The 21,322-nt window shown below is 36.2% G+C and overlaps 1 protein-coding gene across 1 annotated transcript in view; it reads right to left on the minus strand.

Annotated features, from left to right (window-relative positions):
* Window positions 1–5,685: 5,685 nt before the first annotated feature.
* The window catches only part of LOC142334570 (uncharacterized), a 66,270-nt gene continuing 50,633 nt past the window's right edge, over window positions 5,686–21,322 (minus strand). Inside the window, exon 9 of the mRNA XM_075382701.1 lies at window positions 5,686–8,293. Within this exon, the coding sequence (XP_075238816.1) occupies window positions 5,972–8,293 (2,322 nt within the window). The 3' untranslated portion in view covers window positions 5,686–5,971. The remainder of the gene's footprint in view (window positions 8,294–21,322) is intronic.

Raw genomic sequence — 21,322 nt, forward strand, 5'->3', positions numbered from 1 at the left:
TAATCAAATTCTGCTCTGATCGGGAATTCAATTAATATTAGATAACGAATATTTCAATTTCAAATATTTAGTAAACAATTTATTAAAAAAGTATATTTCAATATAATTTGGTTTCTCTACACAAACAACTAGGGACACTGCTTATGTTATAAAATTACTAAAATTAACATGCTCAAAAGGCTTTAGAGAAAATCTCGCGTCAAAGTCGATCTTAAAACGAAAAAGCGATCAAATATTTGAATAGTTCAAACATTAGACTAGAAAATTTCAAAACTGAAGTGATAACACTTTCCCGGAAAAAGAGGAAACCAACACTGTCAAGGCTAATGTTTATTTTGGTTTGGTTTATCTTTGTTCCAAGTTCATTGAAGAGAACAATCAAATGTTTTTCGATTTTTTTTCAATTGCACCTTTCACGACTATAAAATAGTAAGATAATTGTGATCACCAGTAAATTTTGACTTCCACTCCTGAGTTAGATTTAACACCAAGAAACCCTACAACATAAAAAAATTGAGCTGAAACAATTTATATTCTTTTTGTTGAGGCAAACAATTTTGAGAAAGCAACTCAGGTATCGATGTTAAATAATAACGCTGTCATGAATATGATTGACGAGCTGGATTTCTGCATTAGAGTTACCAACCAGATTTGTTAACTTTTTCAGAAGAGCAAAATCACTTGTGAGAATCTAGTTCGTTTTAGTCACCCTGAAGTTCTGCCAAGTTCTTTAATTGCAAACGACAGCGTGAAGTATTGGAGATTAATCTGGGGTTTCGGTCACCTTAGATAAGTCCAGCAGAAGTTCCCTTTATTTCTCATTGTTTGAATTGATCAGATTTTTTGAATTGATACATATTGTAATCAACAAAAGTTAAACATACCCGGCAGATTGCCGAAAATAGCCGCCATTGAAAAAGAAAAAAAAGGGAAAAAATGATTTTTGCACAATATTATTGAAAAGCTTAATATTTTTATATCAATCCCTAATTAGACATACTGTTTCTTTATAAGGGAAAATATGCAGCCACTATCAATAAAAACGGCATAGATGTTAACTAAGATTTATATATAAAAAACACAGTTTAGATAGCGGTCATCTACAATTGGACATTATTGGTTTTCGGCTTCAACAGTTAAATTTAGATTGCTCTGCTGAGCAACTACTGTTTAAATTACTCAGAGCAAAATGGGAGAAGAGTGAGAATAGCTTAGAGAAGTCACACATCAAAATTTCAAATTTATATTTGAAGTCAATTCGTGAAAAAATAGGTTCTTAAAAACAACTTCGTCAAAAACCTAGTAAGAAGTAACAAATTTTCCTATATTACAAGGGCACACAGTTTGAAAAAGTCAATTAGGCCATAAGAGATTTAAATGTCTTGCACAGCAATCAGCAAGTAATAGGCTAATTTAAACATACTCCAAAACTCAAGAAAAATAGTTCAAAATTTCTAGACTTTTTGTAATTTTTCTTAACAAAAAGAATGATATTGCAAAAAGACCGTAATCACTCGCAATCTAGAAACTCCGTAAGTAATAGGTGTCTTTACAAATACTACTTACGACAGCAAAACGAAACAATACGCAAAAACTGGCAAAAGTTTGCCTAAAAAGAGATAAATAGCTTAAAAACCTCCAAATTAGAATAAAACTGACATTAATTACAAAAAATCTTCAAACCACTATTAAAACAAAACCTAAAAATGATGCAATACCATAATCAAACCGCTAAACAAAAAAAGTTCTTAAAAAACTCAATAAACTTTTTTAAAGTTAACAAAAATTTTTGCTCGCATGCAGAAATTTTCTCACGCCACAATTCTCGCTCTCGAAAACAGCGTTATGAACAAGAATACATTTTCTTTTCGCTCTAAATTTTATTTTTTTCAGCACCCAAACCACTCCACAATTTCCCCACTTACACCAACTTACACCTATAAAATTGATTAAACGAAGACACTTCTCCAGTATTCCTCTTTGAGTCGATTAGGTCCGCTTTAATAGCCTGCTGACAAAAAGGTGTCTATTACTTAAACATAGCCAACAGATTGGAGAATAGCTAAAGAAGATTTGCCTGCCGTAGAAAAAATATGCGAACAGATACGGAAAATAATGAAAATTCTTCAAATTAAATTTAAGTTGCAAAACGCAAGCCATTTTTTGAGCGAGTTAACTCACGTGTGATTTAAATCTACTCACGAAAATGACCTATTATCCTTCACTGAAGAGGGAGAAATGACATCACCTTCTAAATCAGAAGTCAATGTTTGAAAAGAAAGAAATCAGATTTCATGTCGTGAAAAAACTTCGCTCAGCTTAAGGAAACGGTAGAATACCAATACACAAACTTTCCAAAAATTTATTAGCAGGACGTCTTTTCAGTTTTATTCTGATAAAACTTCTCAATTCGAATGTTTATTTTCTTCACAACCAAGAACAATATCCAAGCATACTTCTAAAAACACCGGCACATTGCCTGCATTGATTCCCATTACCCCAATTTGGATAAAAGTTACAGAAAAAAGAAAACAGATTAATGTACATATTTTTATTTTTCAAAATTCGAGCTATTTTAGAGTCTGTATTTGGAAAAAACTCCTGTTTCTTAAGGAAAGATTAGCGGGGCTATTATCAAACATACCCGGCAGATTGCCGGAAAATAGCCGCCGTTGATTCCAATAAGCATGATTGGGATTGAAATAACAGAAGATATTGAAAAAAAAAGATTTTTGTACAAAAACATTTTTTTAAGTCCGATTTATTTTGATGGCATTTCGTAGTTGAACATACTTCTGTTTCTTAGAGAGAGGCTACAGGGGCTACTATCAATAACAATAAGCATTAGAGAGAGGTAACTAATACTTATAGGAACGACGTTCAAATAGCGGGCATCTAAAATTGGGCTTTATGGGTTTATCCCGTTTCTATTTCTGACCTCAATTTATTCTCACTCTGTTCATTTTGAATTGCTTTGCTGAGCAGCTGATGTTCAAATTCACTTTTAGCAGAATGAGAGAAGAGAGAAACTAGCCTAGAGAAGTCAAAAAGATTTCACGCAAAATGCTGAAAAGGCGGCAAAATGAGGTAAAGCGAAACATTTTTTTATTCGACGAAGTAAAAAAAAAAAAAAGGAGCGCTATAATAGCCGGCTGAGAAGATGAGGGCGGCTATTAATAACAACAAGCACTAGAGACCGTAACTATGGCTTACTAGAACAAAGTTCAAGTAGCGAGCACCTCTACTGGACATTATTAGTTTATCCCGTTTGTTTTTGATACTGACTGTTCATTTTCGATCAATTAAACTAGCCTAAAGCCGACAATGGGATTTCACGCAAAATATTGGACAAGTTGTGAACTAAGGTATAGCAAAACAAAAAAGGTTTTGACGAAGTGAGTAAACAATTTTAGCAGGACAAGACCTAATATACAAAATAGAAGCGCAATAATAGCAGGCGAAGAAAAACGGTGGCTACAAAAAAACAACCCTTATCTTCTAATTGCTATAAAAAAAGAACTGTTAGCTGTGATGCATGTATCAAAAAATACAACGTTCGAAAAGCTTAGAACAACTGCATAGGGCAAACAGATCAATAGAACAATGGCAGCAAAAAAAAAGTACACGGATTAAAACAACTGATATACAATTAATAAAACTGCTTAAATGGTGAAAAACGTGAAAATCGCACAATACTCCTAAAAACGACCTTTTAACAGTGAACGACAGCCTTCGCAGCAACTTCACCACTCCAAGCAGTTGAAGGACTACTAAAGGCAGCTGAGGGCCTCTAAAGAAACTAGATGCCCGCAGAGCTTTAATTGTTTATCCCGTTTTGAAAGTGCAGTCATGGAAAAAAGTTTGAAAACATCTTACAAAAACGACGGAGCATCAATACAATCCAAATTCGTTGGATTGTACAAAACAAAGCAGAGCAAGTCCTGAGCTACAATTCAAAAATTTCATTGACTAAACAAAAGGCTAGAACTAAAAACAACTAGGAATTGATTCAGAGAAGCTTTTAGAAAAAACCGACAAAACGCAAAAACAAACTGTTAAAACTGAAGTCAAATTGAAATTGCCATACATGATATACAATTGAGAAAGCGAATTTTTGTTTAAAATAAGTTTTTTACTCTACTTTAAAATTAGAGCGAAAAAATTTCCCACCGCACGACTTACATTTTCTACACTTTCTTTACACTTCCTGTTTCGTCGTAACAAATTCATTACTTCAATTTGACTTCAAAAGTAATGAAAAAAGTGTAAACAGGTCTTTAACTCATCATCTGAGACAACGGATGTTCCATTTGTCTTCGCGCTCATTTTTGAAATAAAACTCTTTTGACGACCTTTTCGATGATAACCCGGTCTCCAATGTATGTTTCTTTGTATCTCTGGAAAAGGTATCGATCGGCTATAATTGAGTTGACCAAAACAAAATTCAGAACTAAGCATTAGCAAAAGAGGTTCTCTCATTTAGAAAGTGAGTAAACATCAAATAATCATTCCAGGAATCGGAAACCAAGTTTCAGCGCTCATCAGAAACCAAGAGCTCAGACACAAAACATTCAAATAAACAATAAGAAAACTCTACTAAAACCCAATCAAACAAAAAATCAGTAAAGTATAAATTGAATCAAATAACTTCAAACATAACCCACTAACTTCAGGCAAATTTCTCTTAAATAACCGGCGAGCGGTTGGCTTCGGTCGGTAGTAGCCAGCTAGTGCGCACGGATCCTAGCACCCAAAGGTACGGGGTGAGCGGAGTGGATGGGAGATCAGGCATTGGGGGGGATGAATGAGCGGAGGGGGTCAAACTTTGAAGATTAAAAACCGTCCGTCACACCCTGAAACCGTGTCCTCAAAACAGTTTCGGTCAATCGCATACTTACGAGATTAGTAAAGCGTAAGGCTCTAAAAGAGCTGCTCGCCACTTAATGCCCTCCATGCTTTACCTGTTTATATCGTTTCTGAGGACGAAAAGTTGAACAGAAACCGACTAACATCGGAAAAATTGCTGTCGAATGGCAGGCGGCGCAATTTATTTCAGGTGGTGTAGCCTAGATACATTTTTCTTTATGGGTGCAAAAAGCTTCAGGCGGAGGTAGGACTTGAACCCCGACCTCCTAAGTCCGATTCCGTCACCTCGACGGAGGTATTAGCCACTCCTCTATCAGGGCCTTCTCATCTACTCTCGGTTTTGTTAAACAACAAAGTTTATTTCCGAGTGGGAGCAATTGAAACCCCTCAAAAATCAAGAAGTGCGTGAAAAAACACTTGAGAAGTCAAAGATTATTCTAGAAGAAAAGCGCAAAACGGTCAAGCAAAAAAAAATGCATAAAACGACAAGTTTAAAATAATTGCTTCTCATAAAAAGACACGTTTCAAAAAAAATTCTTCAAAATAATTGCTTCTCTATTGCTTCTCGAGAGCAATTAAAAAGGTCAGAAGAAAAATCGGTCAAACAAAAAGTCGCATAAAAGACCACAGGACTACTATAATTGTTAAAAACTTCGTTTGAGAGCAATTAAAAATTTTCATTTATTTCAATTCATTTATATAATACTTCCCAGTTCTTAAATAAATAGAAATGAACGAAAGCGCAATCCATCTATTGAGCTACCAACTTTGGGCCTCAGTTCAATACTATGGTAGCTCAACTCGACAAGTCAAAAGACGGCAAATAGAAAGCTTAAATTTTGTAGACTATAAAAATTAAAAATAGAAGAAAGCAATTTGATCAGCTTAAATTAACTGTTTACTAAAAGCAAATCGTTTCACAAAGTGATACAGGTACGAAAGACATTTGAATAGTGATCATAGGTCTGACTGAATATACTTACAAAAATTAAATTAAATATAAAAGTTAATCTAATGGACGGCTGATCAATATCAGCTTAAACTGCTTAGATGAGTGAATATTTCGATCAAATTTCTCCATCTTGGATAAATGAGTGAGTTCCCTTCAAGACTCCAGGCTATCTTTGCTCTCCAGAGTTAGACCTGTGGGCTCTTCTATTGTTTCCAGCATCCTTGTATTCAGTAAACGGCTTTGAAATCTGTGGGCCATCTCGTGCTGGTTGACGTAGTTTCTCAAAGCACCCACGCCCGAATTTGAAGTAGTTCTCATCTGCTGTTGTAAGTTGGATCCGGGTATGCCTTTAGACGACTGAATGTAGGGTCCCCCTTGTAAATCGGAGAAGTTCGGCACAAACTGACCCGGCAATTGGGCTTGCGCTACCACTTTTGACATTCCATTCACATGCTCGAATACATTTGCTAATTGTCTCGGATTCCTCAAGGGTACCTCAGGAGGTTTGCTGCTTCGCGGTTGGAACCACTTTGACGCGTCCTCTGGGACCTCCGGTGGTTTTCTGGATGGTGCCTTTTTGATCTCTGCCAGCGAGATGTAATAACTTTTCTTTGAATTAGACGCTGGAAGTATCGGTTGGTTTGTAGCCCTGACATTACTCAGAGCCATTGCTTGATTTCCAGGCAACATACTGGGTTTTATATTGTGGAAATTGGGTTGATTGCCACTCTGGAATGTTAGAGGTACGTAATTTCGATGCGCTCCAGCTGATTGTTGCTGCTTTGCACGTGCTGCCTTGATAGCACCTAGCCTGTCATAATTACGGAAAGATCGCGAGGTCAAAGGGTCAACGTTCTTCATGTGGCTCAGATCCACAAGACGTCTGTAATCTGCAGACTTTTTGTCCGATATGGTGTTATCAGTTGACACGGGACGCTTCTGGTTGCTTCTAGTGAAGTCACCAATCTTTGAGTCACTCTTACGTGAAACATTTGGAGACGCGAAAGAGAACTGGTTGACATTTGTAAACTGGTCTGCACGAGGAGTATTGCAATTACTGTTTGCAAAAGCGGAAACCGAGAACTCATCATCTGAGAGAACAGATGCTCCATTTGTCTTTGTACCCGCTTTATCGGCTTCTTCGCTAGTCTTGCTAGATGATTTACTAAAGCTAAGAAGTCCGTGGATTTTAGCGAATAAGTTTCTCTTCCGTCGCTTTTTGTTTTTCCTCTCGCGGTCTTCAAGCTCTTGTTTCCTAGCCTGCATCAGAATGCTTTTCTGCAGTTGCCTCACATCAATGTACATTGGGTTATCTGGCTTTTTGGTCCCTACTGATTGACCTTTGGGCACTGCTGGCGTTGCCTCGTTAGAGACACGCGTATCTGACAATTGAGGTGAATTGTTGACATAATGAGAGTGAGACGTGGCTATCATATTGATAGGTACACTCTCTGGTCTGGGCTGCAACTGAGTATGATGGAGGTGGCGGTGATGGCCGTGGAGTGGCGTTGAAGGTTGCTGAAGGAGCGCCGGCTGATAATTGGACAGTTGTTGGCTGTTGTTATTTTGTGTTAATTGGTGGAATGCTGGTTGATGATTTGGAATTTGTGATAAAGAGGTGGAAGAAAACGACGCCAGGTTTGGGTAGTCGTGTTGCAGAGGCTGTTGTTGTTGTTGATGATGATGAAGAATGTTGTGACTAGTGTTAGTAATAGGGGTGCCAATCTCGACAGACTGTCTCCCTTCAGCATCATTCATCGCCCCACAATGTCCACCTAACCCCATTATACTGAATAGATTGCCAGTTTCTAAGCTTCTGCTAAGCAGCTGAGTTGATTTTGCTTCTGAAGTGACTCTTAACTGCTCAAATTTCTCTTTCATTGTATCTTTTTCTCCTGTGCTATTATCTAACGACGAGAACGGGCTCTCTGAAGAGAGGCTCGCAGTGACTTTGCTGTGATCGCTTCGGTTCCCATCAATTGTGCCAATTTGGTGATGGCTGTTACTGCTGACGACAACTTGCCTGATATTGCTCATTTCAGCACTGCGTGAGTGAACAAGGTCGAGGTCTGGTGAGGCCCCAACGCCATGGATAGCATGGTCGGAATGGCCATTTTCTGTTGGAGGAGGCAGTGGTGCTTCTCGCCTAGGGATGGCGGGAGGACTGGGCGAGTTTTGACTTTTGCTACTGAGTCTTAAAGCAGAGCTGAACTCAACTGCACTTGGTTTCTGGGACAGAAAAGAGTTAATTCGCGTCAATTGAGGAGACATTGCACTATCTCTCTCATTGATGTTGGGAGGAGTATCACTTCGCATGCTTTTGCTGATTTTGTTCAAATTGTTGTTGTTATTATTGTTGTTTTCAATAGTGACTCTTGAGCCGTTGTTAACCTCTACAGCACGTTCCATTAAGTCTTTCACTTCACTGTTGCGGCTTAGCATAGCCATTTTGTACGCACTCCTTCCGTGTTTATCCTGCAGGAAAACAGCACAATAATACAATTATTTTTCCACGATAGATTCAAACACGGCAACAGAAGCCGAGAGCAGATTTTCGGAAAATAGGCGTCGTTGATTCCCACGACCTGGTTGTGATCGGAAAAAAATTTACTGTTTTACCAAAAATGTAAAAAGTGCGTTTTACTTTGACCGGATTTTGTATTAAGGCATATTAGAAACTACGTAACTAGAATAAAGATCTAACTCTGGTCATCTTAAACTAGCTTTATTGGCTTCTACGGTTTCTATTTTTTTATCCCATTTTTCGATATCGACTCTGTTCATTTCAAATGGTCTTGCTGAGCAACTGTTGTTTTAAAGCACTCAAAACAGGCAGGAGAAAATTCCTAGAGAAATCGAAACGATTTGGTACAGAATGTGACAAAAGCTGCAATAATAGGTTAAGGGAAACAAATTTTGTTTCACGTAGTAAAAATAAAAGCGCTATAATATCAGTCGAAGAAAACGGCGGCTTTTAACCAAAACAACCCTTATCTTCTAATTGCTATAAAAAAAATAAAAGCTGTTCGCTCAGGGATACATGTATCAATAAATACAACGCTTAGAAAGTGAACTTTTACTGTTGATTGTTAATAAAAACTCATTTTCGAAATTTTCATGATAAAAAAGATTGAAAAATGCTAACGGAAGAACAGCTAATTAGTTTAAGCTTAACCAAACTGAAACACACGCACATACACACTTAAATATAGCCAGCTGACAGTCAAAATTTCTAAATTAGACAGTCAAAATTAGACATACTTTCATAATGCGAGGATACAGGGGCTGGTAACAATACCAAAAGACATTAGAGATAGTTGCTAAGACTTATAAAAACAACGTTCAAGAAGCGGGCATCTAAAATTGGGCTTTCGTTTCTCGATATTGACTCTGTTCGTTTACGATTGCTCTGCTAAGAGAGCTAATGAGAAGAGTGAAACTAGCCTAGAGAAATTGAAAAGATTTCAAGCAAAATGTTGAGCAAGAAGTGAACTAAGGTAAAGCGCAAAAAATAAATATTCGACCACGTAAAAACACAGACACCCTATAATAGCCGGCCCCTTAGCAGACTGCAATAAACATTTTTTTGCGAACTACTGACATTGCCAGTTAAATGTCATCAAAGTCCACAGAAGCCTCATCACTATCGGCATTTCTTAAACAATAGATAGTCTTTCACCTCAATTTTTTTTACTAAATCTAGCATTTAATTGCAGAACTACGTTGAGTGAGGTACGCCATGCATGACAGAAGAAACCTCCAAAATGAACATAATAACTCAAAACTTCAGCGAAGATATTATCTTCAGCGCATGCAAATCATTAACTGAGCGTCTTTTGAGCCTTTAAGGCATGAACAAATGGTTTCAAGAAAAATCCATTACAAGCAGACGACAAGCTAAAATGAAGTCAGAAGAAATTAAAAACCATGACAACGCTAACTTTAACTAAATATTACTGGAGCAAAAACTGTCAATTATCCCTAAAAAAGCTGTCAATTAACCCTAAATAGACAGAAAATTTAACAGGAAGCCTGAGAAACAGAGATCTGACTGCCCAGAAGGTAATTCTAAAAACATAAACCGATTATCAGATACACAGTAGTTTTCGGACAGGGTAAACTAAACATCGGGCCTCGACAATCCACTCTTATCAGATATATTACCTAAAAAATAAAACAAAATGAATAATCCATTGAGAAAAAAAGGAAGTAAAAACAAAAAATTAAGGAAATCTACAAAACTAAAAAGCGGTTACAAATCCACGAACGGCTCTCAACATTATTCGCCGGAGGGAGCAGTACCCTCAATATTTTTTCTTAACGAGTTCAAATGGGGTTAAGAGCAATTCAAAGAATGAAGCACCACTTTCGGCGTTTTCATTCGCCTCTGTACAAAACTACCGCCAATTATGTGAGCGGCTCAATTTCTGAATTAGAAGTCAAGAGTAAAAAGGTAGCTTGAATGTCCTCGGAAAAACAATCAAGAAAACAATTATTTGACCTGGTGATTCAATTGTCTTTCCTATCAGAAATTTGCTTGAAATGGAAGAATGAGAAAATTTTAATACAACCATCCAATTTCGAACGAATTGCTCTCAAACGATTAGTGGGAGCGCTAATCTACTGCAGCCTGCTTCATTCGAAGTGGGGGCGGCAGGGAGTGGCGGTGGTCTAAGAAGTTCACTAAGGGGCTTCGAATTATGGCATTATAATGAACCACTATTAAGATTAAAAAATTTCAAAAAATGGTGCCAACTTCGGCATCTTACTTTTGATTTGACATTTAGTAGTATACTGCCGCCAATTGAGTTTAGCTGCTTAAAATTATGGATGAGAGAGAAAACAGCTCACGCAAAAAGTCAGTGACGTAAAAATCCTTGAAAAATCAAAACGGAAATTTTGCATAATAAAGACAAATGCTTCAAACACCCTTCGAAGGGAATTAATCACTGAAGATATTGAAATTAAACGCACAAAAAGGATAAAATTGAATCACCAACCAACTTTCTGAATGGTTACTTTGCTCTATGTTTTTAAATATTTAATTACGCATTACTTTCTCCACAGATACCATGTAAATTCAACTGAGAATTTTCTTTAAAAAATGGCCAAAATAGAAGAAATCACATTAAGGGATGTAGTTTTTTAAAACTTTAGATTTTAAGCTAAGAGCATGCAAAAAACTACAACATTCAGCTGACTACAAGCATTATTGTTAAGCACATGATCAGAAAACACAAAAATTTATCCAGAACCCGTTAAAATCAAAACACCAAAAGAACAAAAAAAAATCATAAAATTGAGTGTCAGTTACGGTTAGTGGACCTTCAAATTTATTAAAGTAAGATAACTCAATTCGAGAGAGGAAAAGCCATTTTGAGATTTTGGTAAATCAGTAGCGACTACTTATTTGTTCACGCGAAGGAGCATAAAAATAGCTCAAATTATTATGCAAAATGACGTAACGCACACAAGCTCAGCTTCTAGGATGGCTGCAGAAAGCGGAACTGAACACCGATTTTCTGTATTCCATATTCGTAAGAATATTCAGTTGAAATTCATAGAATCCTATAACACAACAGAGCATTAAGTGAGGCGGAGTCTATTCTCATTCAGTTAGATTGAGAGCGCAAGCCAAATTTAAGGCAAGTATTATGCGATAAGAACACTCTTTCCAGTGTCAAAAAACCTCTGACAAACAGCGAGGATATAAAATGAACACGAAATGTTACGAACAAAAATTCATTTCTATTACGGAAATATAACTATTTGAATGAACATTACGCAGCACACTGATACCTGTTGAACACAAAACCTGCAGTTTACTGGAAAATAGACACAATAGACCTCCTCGTTTAATTCGAAAAAAGTAAACAAAATAGAAGGTATATTTACAACCTGTCAATTTCTTAAAACTAAGATTATGTTCAAATTGTATAAAAGCACTCAAAGAAAAAAGCCCTGTAAAATATAGATGTTCACAGGTGCAAAGAATAAGAGTACTAAAGCTTGAAATTCGATTTAGTTGTAATGTATTAACTTTGCGTTGATTCAACTACTAAAATTTAAAACTTCGTTAGAGCAAAAGTAATTCTTGAGTGAGTAAAGTCTAGAACTTTTCACAAAAAAAGACAAACCTGAAGCAAAAGAGTAAAAAACGACAACACGCTAATTTAAATGCTGCGCGCTATAATTCACTTAAAATGAACCCTTCAAAAGGATTCAAACTCTTTAGGTCCCAATCTCTTTTGAACTTTTTAAAAGGATTCAAACTCTTAGGTCCCAATCTTTTTGTATTTTGCGACCACATATCTATTAAGCTATCGCAGCTATTTCAATATGCCAGCTCTGTTTTCAAAATGCAGCGAGAAAATGAACAGAATTTCTATTTATTGATCATGTGCGCCAATGTTTTCCGGTCAGTTCTTAGCTATGTAGGGTCTCACAGGTGCAAAGAATAAGAGTACTAAAGCTTGAAATTCGATTTAGTTGTAATGTATTAACTTTGCGTTGATTCAACTACTAAAATTTAAAACTTCGTTAGAGCAAAAGTAATTCTTGAGTGAGTAAAGTCTAGAACTTTTCACAAAAGACAAAGCTGAAGCAAAAGAGTAAAAAACGACAACACGCTAATTTAAATGCTGCGCGCTATAATTCACTTAAAATGAACCCTTCAAAAGGATTCAAACTCTTTAGGTCCCAATCTCTTTTGAACTTTTTAAAAGGATTCAAACTCTTAGATCCCAATCTTTTTGTATTTTGCGACCACATATCTATTAAGCTATCGCAGCTATTTCAATATGCCAGCTCTGTTTTCAAAATGCAGCGAGAAAATGAACAGAATTTCTATTTATTGATCATGTGCGCCAATGTTTTCCGGTCAGTTCTTAGCTATGTAGGGTCTAGTAAGTTATTTGGTCGAAAAAAATTTAAAGAAAATACTGACCAAACAACAAACGACCTTATAATGACTAGGAACAAACAAAAATTGCTGCAAATGAAAAATTTATTTTTTTCAATGGATTCTGAAAACAGAGCTGACAGATTGCCAAAAGATTGCAAAAACGTCATAAAATGCGACAACTTCATAGACAAGTAGTCACAGAATGAAAAAAATTGAGACATAAAAAGATTTTATACAAATTGTTTCGTTGTTTTTATGCTTCTGCATATGATTTAGATTTAAGTACTGCGAGGCTGCCCTCAAATAACCTTCATTTAGATTATAAGGTCCTCAACTGAGGTCCTCAAGTTAAAGCTTTAAAAATCCAAATGTGGAGAGAAAAAGTCATTTTGAGAGCGATGTTAGTGTGAACAAAAAACTCACACGCAAATGAACTAAAAGGATTGAAACAGATAAAGAAGAGATAGAAATAGACAAAATTTTTCCAAAGTTCGGTGTGCAGTTTCAGATAGATTCTAAAATTACAATTAATTCAGCTTCTAAATTAGAAGTTATTAAGCATAATACTAATGCCAACTAGCAATCGCTTTAATGAACTTTGTTAATCTAATGCACTATGACTTAATGACTGGGCTTTAAATGTTTATCGCGTACCAATACTATTTTCAGGTGCTTTCTGAAAATAATGACAGAGAAGAGCTGGAAGAAAAACATCAAGACCTCATATTAGATTATCTCCACAAAAGAAACCAATTTAAGAAGTTTGCGCACTCCGAATCAAAATTTTTCCAAGTAAAGAAACGTGAACAACCATTCTATTATTTCTTGAATCTATTCAAATCAATGAATACATCAACTAATTCAAAATAGAGGAAAATCAGATGCTCAGGGAAACAATCGAAATGGCCTGAAACAAACAAAAAAAAAGGAATTAAATTCCCCAGCCTCCTCGATTAAACTGCTTCTGATTCTCATTATTTCTAACAAAAGAAAAATATAGCCGGAAAAGAGCCATCATTGACCCACTTGACGCAGATTGGTATTGAAACAGAAAAAGAAAAAGAGCGAGAATTTTTCTAAGTGTCAAAGTGTTTCTCATTTGGTGAGTAAATTCTGCATATTCGGTTAAATTCTAAAATGAGACTTAAATCAGCTTCTAAACTAAACGATATTATGCATAATACTAATTACAGACAGCAATCTCATTACTGAAATTTGATAACCTAATGCACTATGACTTAATGACCGGTCTTTATATGTTTCTCCGGCTTCTTTTGATTTTGCTCTTTTGACTTTGACCGTTTTCATCTCATTACGTAAATCAATGCATGAAAAAGAGTAAAATCCTTTCAGCTGAAACAGTGATTCAGGTTAAACGGAAGTCAAGCGTGAAAATCGTGACTTATGTAAAATGAAAAACGTAACGTAATCAAAAGGTAAAGCGAATTAAAAAATAGCGCCTAAATAATAGCCGCTGAGAGGCTGAGGGTGGCTATTAAAAATTACTTAACAAAACAGAGAGGACTTGTAATAGTATCACTCCAATCAGCTATCTTAGCAATAACCAAGAGATACAATTTTATGCCCACCGCAAAATCCCTCAATTTTTCGTCCCATTTCCGGTTGAAAAAAATACAAAAACCGGGAGACTGTCGTTCAGAATCGCGGCAAAATTAGGAAACCATTTACATTATACTATAGAACACGAAAATAGAACGCCCAAACAGAAGGAAAATCACCTCTTTTTTGTACATTCTGAACTCCAAAACAATAATTCGCAACTCAACGTGATATACCGTTTTTTTCACAATCAACAGCAAATTGATATGCATAACGCACTAAGTAATGAACCAAACAAGGAAGAACGAGAAATCCAAAATCAGTGTTAAAATACCCTTTCTGTGAAGTAAACTACAAAATCTCTCCTTAGTAAGGGCAGAGAAAACATTTCTAGATAAAAACTAACGATTTTACCAAAGAAACTTATTTAAAAAACGACATTAAGAAGAGAAACCACTTGCAAAAAGAAAAAAGATCCAAACTTTGACTCAATTTGTTCAAATTTCTCAAGAAAACATAAGTCCGGTGAATTGCTTTCAAGCTTATGGCGAGCAGTTGTCTTCGTCAGTAGCTATCAAGGGTTTATGGGGGCCATCCTTAGCCTAATTGAAATTGGACGGTGGGTAGTGAACGTGGGTGGAGCAAGCATGCTGGTGAATGACGAAATGGGTGGCTGGGGGGGGGGGGGTTGGGAGAGGAAGAGGCAGCGGTTAGCGGAGGTAAGTGAGGGGGGGGGGGGTTAAACTCCAAGAATCGCCCCGCGCCATGAATATATGTCTCTCAAACAGTTTCGTTGAATCGCATATTTAGACTAGTGAACCGTAAGGCTATAAAAGCACTTAATGCCAACTACTTTAACGATTAAGAATTGGCCTTCACACCAAGAAATTGCCTCCTCAAAACCTTTTCGGTGAATTGCATATTCGGAGACTAGTAAGGCGTGCGACGCTAAGAGCGGCTCAGCCATTTAATGCCGTCCGGGCTCTACCTGTTTATCAAGTTTTTGAGGACGAAAAGTAAAAAGGGTCAAGCAACAAAATCTGCCAATTAAAAAATCTCATTAAAAAGAACACTGATATAGTTGACTGATATAGTTGCTAAAAAATTTGTTTGAGAGCAACTAAAAATTGAAACATAGGCGGCAGATTGCCGGAAAATAGCCGCGCTAGACGCGTGTGGCCTTTCAAGAACTTAAACAACTAAAGAAATAAGATAGATAGATTGACCACCAGTCTTTTAATAGACCACTAGACTTTTTGGTAAGATTCGGACTCATTTTTATGACACATAAGCTCTATAAGGAAAAAACCCCAACGGAGCTTTTTCAAAATTAATATTCAAAATCAAAAACTAAAGACTCTAATACTCAAGAATAAGGGATTATACGTTTGGCATTTCCTAGATGCACACTATTGACCTTAAACTAGTAAGTGCATAAAACTTGAAGTTCATTAAGCAAGCTCAGAAGTCATTTTTTGAGTGAGGTAAGTCACGCAATTGACCTAAAAGCAGAACAAATGACGTCATGCAAACAAATTTAAACTGCAAAGCAGAGGAAACCACTGAAATTGACAAGAGTCAATTCCAAGCATTTAGGTCGCAAAAATTATCGATGGACTCGACGAATTAAAAAAAACAGTGATGCCCCCTATAAAAGCCGCAATCGCTTCGCGGCTATTAATAAACAAAGACCAGCAGACTAATACAATTGCTACAAACTCCGTATTTGAGTAATTGAAAACGTAGCTGAAAAGAGGCCCAATAAAAGGTAAACGAAACTACGCAAGAGATAAACTGCAACCAATAACAGTAAAATATTGCAGAATGAAAAATAGAACAAAAGCAGTTAAAAAGCGTATGAACAGGCAAAAACATGCACCCGAAGTCTTTTAAATGATTAGATGGTCCAAAAGTGCTCTCCAACATGAAACATAGCTGGCAGGTTGCCAGACAACAGCCGCAATTGCTTCGTAGGTCAGCAGTTAAAGAAACAGTAAAGACAGACCAAAAAAATTCGTCTTTTCATTGAAAGCTGATATGTCATATCTTGATTAAAAATCTGTATAGTTTTTGCTGCCTCTATTAGTTGCTCTCAAACCTTCATTTAGAATGACACACACCCATTTGACCTTATCTCTTTGAATTAAAGTCAAAAAAAGTCAATTTAAAGTGAGGAAGACATTTTAGAGAGAGGTAAGTCAAGTGTGACCAAAAATTTAATCACGCAAATGAAGAAAAACTCGCTTCACTAAGAGCGAAAAATGACGTCAGTGAGAAAGCCACGCACTTGACATAAAAGCAGAAATGACGTCAAGAACACCAATTTTAACTGCAAAGCAGTAGAAGTCACTGGAGAAATTGAAAAAGTTAAATCCAAGAAGTCAGGGTAAGACAAAACAAAAATCTGTCAGTTTCGTTGAATCGCATATTTAGACTAGTGAACCGTAAGGCTATAAAAGCACCTAATGCCAACTACATTAACGATTAAGAATCGGCCTTCACACCAAGAAATTGCCTCCTCAAAACCTTTTCGATGAATTGCATATTCGGAGACTAGTAAGGCGTACGACGTTAAGAGCGGCTCAGCCATTTAATACCGACCGGGCTCTACCTGTTTATCAAGTTTTTGAGGACGAAAAATAAAAAGGGTCAAGCAGCAAAATTGGCCAATTAACAAATCTCATTAAAAAGAACACTGATATAGTTGACTGATATAGTTGCTAAAACATTTGTTTGAGAGCAACTAAAAATTGAAACATAGGCGTCAGATTGCCGGAAAATAGCCGCGCTAAACGCGTGTGGCCTTCCAAGAACTTAAACAACTAAAGAAATAAGATAGATAGATTGAACACCAGTCTTTTAATAGACCACTAGACTTTTTGGTAAGATTCGGACTCATTTTTATGACACATAAGCTCTATAAGGAAAAAGCCCCAACGGAGCTTTTTCAAAATTAATATTCAAAATCAAAAACTAAAGACTCTAATACTCAAGAATAAGGGATTATACGTTTGGCATTTCCTAGATGCACACTATTGACCTTAAACTAGTAAGTGCATAAAACTTGAAGTTCATTAAGCAAGCTCAGAAGTCATTTTTTGAGTGAGGTAAGTCACGCAATTGACCTAAAAGCAGAACAAATGACGTCATGCAAACAAATTTAAACTGCAAAGCAGCGGAAACCACTGAAACTGACAAGAGTCAATTCCAAGCATTTAGGTCGCAAAAATTATCCATGGACTCGACGAATTAAAAAAAAAGAGTGATGCACCCTATAAAAGCCGCAATCGCTTCGCGGCTATTAACAAACAAAGACCAGCAGACTAATACAATTGCTACAAACTCCGCAATTGAGTAATTGAAAACATAGCTGACAAGAGGCCCAAAATAAGGTAAACGAAACTACGCAAGAGATTAACTGCAACCAATAACAGTAAAAAATTGCAGAATGAAAAATAGAACAAAAGCAGTTAAAAAGCGTATGAACAGGCCAAAAAATGCACCCGAAGTCTTATAAATTATTAGACGGTCCAAAAGTGCTCTCCAACATGAAACATAGCTGGCAGGTTGCCAGAAAACAGCCGCAATTGCTTCGTAGGTCTGCAGTCTAAAGAAACAGTAAAGACAGACCAAAAGAATTCGTCTTTTCATTGAAAGCTGATAAGTCATATCTTGATTAAAAATCTGTATAGTTTTTGCTGCCTCTATAAGTTGCTCTCAAACCTTCAATTAGAGTGACACACACCCATGTGACCTTATCTCTTTGAATTAAAGCAAATAAAAGTCAATTTAAAGTGAGTAAGACATTTTTGAGAGAGGTAAATCAAGTGTGACCAAAAATTTAATCACGCGAATGAAGAAAAACTCGCTTCAATAAGAGCAAAAAATGACGTCACGCACGCAATTCAGTTGAAATTGCCTGAAAGAATGAACAAAAAGCAGATCTGAAGTGGTTGTGACGTCATATGGTCGTAACAAAAATATTGACGGGGAAATAAAAAAAATAGCCGGAAGAATTCCAGAAGCAACTTAAAGCGTCAAAACTTCAAAAAAAACGTAGTAGAAGCTGAAGCCATTACCTTTTGTTTTAAACCATTAACTCATTACCTACCCAGGTCTGATCTGAAAATTGGTGAAATTTAAACTTCTGTTACCAAGAGAAACAAAATGCAGCAAAATTTAATTATTGAAAACGTTTGGTAACGTTAAAAAAAATCCGATAAAATTAGGATGGCCAGAATACTGATAGGCTGAAAAAGCTATCAAGGCTATCATTTGCCCTCAAATAATATGTCATTCTACTCTCAAAAACATCGCGAAAGCAAACGGGAGATAATAGAAGAGAAACTTAGCAAAGCCGGCATATTGCCAGAAAAAAGCCGCTTGTGGCCTACCATGAATTGAAACAACTAAAGAAATAAGATTGGCAGATCGACCACCAGCATTTTTAATAGACCACTATACTTTTTGGGTAAGATTCGGACTGTCATTTTTATGACACTTTTGCTCTACTAGGAAAAAGCCCTAATGGATCTTTTTTCAAAACTAACATTCGATATTAAAACTCAAGATTCTATTACTCAAGAATAAGGGCATATACGTATGGTACTACTTAGATGCACACTATTGACCTTTAATTAGCAAATGTTCATAAAATTTAAAGTTCCATAAGTGAGTTCAGAAGTCATTTTTCAGTGAGAAAGCCACGCAATTGACCTAAAAGCAGAAATGAGGTCACGAAAACCAATTTTAACTGCAAAGCAGTAGAAGTCTCTGGAGTCCTTGAAAAAGTTAAATCCAAGAAGTCAGGTTAAGACAAAACAAAAATCTGTCAGACAAAGTAACAATAGACGCCTGGAATTACTGACGGGGCTATTTAAAAAAAGAAAACAGAAAATCAATATCAAAACACTACATGTGAACAAAAATCCACTAGCGAGATGTGCCATAGAAGGCAAACCTTTTGAAAACTTCTTCATTGTTGACAAGTATGGTAGCAGTCTGAAAAAGTAAGATTAATCTATTCTCAATTTGTTAATCACAATATTCAAACTCTACTCATTTTAACATAGCCTTAAATTGCCGGAAAATAGCCGCGATAGACGCCTGGGGTCTTCCATGAATTGAAACAAATGAAGAGATTAGATAGACAGATCGGCCACCAGTCCTTTAATACACCACTAGACTTTTGGGTTAGCTTTGGACTGTCATTTTTATGAGACACATAAGCTCTATAAGGAGAAAGCCCTAATATGGCTTTTTAAAATTAGGATCCTTTCCGTTTGTGCCACCTCAGCTTAGTGGGCGCATATTACTCGCACCCCTCAGATGCACGTGCAATATTTTCTACATAATGACTTACTATGCAATGGAACGTGCTCTGTAACTGGGGGGCGCATAACGTACTGGGGCACAAACGGAGAAGATCCCAAAATTAATATTCGAAATCAAAACCTCAAGACTCTAATAATCAAGAATTAGTGCACATATGTTTGGCACTACTTAGATGCACACTATTGACCTTTAACAAGTAAATGTTCATAAAATTTGAAGTTCCATAAGTGAGTTCAGAAGTCATTTTTTTGAGTGAGGTAAGTCATTGAAAAAGTCAATTCCATGAAGTCAGGGTAAGACGAAACAAAAATCTGTTAGACGAAGTAAGAAAAATTAGAAGCGAAACAATAGACGCCTGGAATTACTGAAGCTGCTATTTAAAAAAAACCAAAACAGAAAATCAATATCAAAACACTACATGTGAACAAAAAACCACTAGCGAGATGTGCCATAGAAGGCAAAGCTTTTGAAAGCTTCTTCATTGTTGACAAGCATGGTAGCAGTCAAAAAAACTAAGATTACTCTATTCTCAATCACAATATTACAAGTCTACTCATTTTAATATAGCCGGAAAATTGCCGCAAAATAGCCGCGATAGACGCCGGGGGCCTTCCGTGAATTGAAACAAATGAAGAGATTAGATAGACAGATCAACCACCAGTCCTTTAATAGACCACTGGACTGTTTGGGTTAGCTTTGGACTGTCATTTTTATGAGACACAAAAGCTCTATAAGGAGAAAGCCCTAATAGGGCTTTTTAAAATTAGGATCCTTTCCGTTTGTGCCACCTCAGCTTAGTGGGCGCATATTATTTGCACCCCTCAGATGCAAGTGCAATATTTTTTACATAATGACTTACTATGCAATGGAACGTGCTCTGTAACTGGTGGGCGCATAAGGTATTGGGGCACAAACAGGAAAGATCCCAAAATTAATATTCGAAATCAAAACCTCAAGACTCTAATAATCAAGAAGTAGGGCATATATGTTTGGCACTACTTAGATGCACACTATTGACCTTTAACAAGTAAACGTTCATAAAAGTTCCATAAGTGAGTTCAGAAGTCATTTTTTTGAGTGAGGTAAATCATTGAAAAACTCAATTCCATGAAGTCAGGGTAAGACGAAACAAAAATCTGTTAGACGAAGTAAAAAAAAATAGGAGCGCTATAATAGCAGCCTGGAATTGAGGACGCGGCTATTAAGAATATTTGAACTGTTTTTCAAAAACTTAATGCTAAAAATGAAGGTATTTTTTATTGAAAGGAAATTGAAGTCCCTCATGTTGCGCACAATGAATATTTCTAGAAATTAAAAACAATACAAACAAAAAACTGAGAAACACCGGAAAAAAACTTCCAAAATCGGATTAGCATATGTAAAATTTTTACAAAACAAAATTACATCGAGGTAGAAAGAGGCGTTGAGTAGATGAATTATCAAAGGGAAGTTGATATATTAACTGATTTTTGACAAAAAGAGGGCTGAAAGATCCAAAAAAGAAGAAATTGCAAGAAAAGAGCCAAAAATTAACTAAAAAAATCAAAATTTACGTGCCAATTTTGATTTTCAAACGCATTTCCGAAATTTCATTTCGATATAGCATCGAAACAAATTTATTTCTATAGGAAACCAAATTACAAGCAAAAAACTGGGCCACTTAGACAAGAAAACGGTTAAAAACGGTTATCTATATGTGCCATTCA

The sequence above is a fragment of the Convolutriloba macropyga genome, chromosome 2 (genome assembly GCF_964194025.1).
Source record: "Convolutriloba macropyga chromosome 2, txConMacr16.3, whole genome shotgun sequence".
NCBI lineage: Eukaryota > Metazoa > Xenacoelomorpha > Acoela > Convolutidae > Convolutriloba > Convolutriloba macropyga.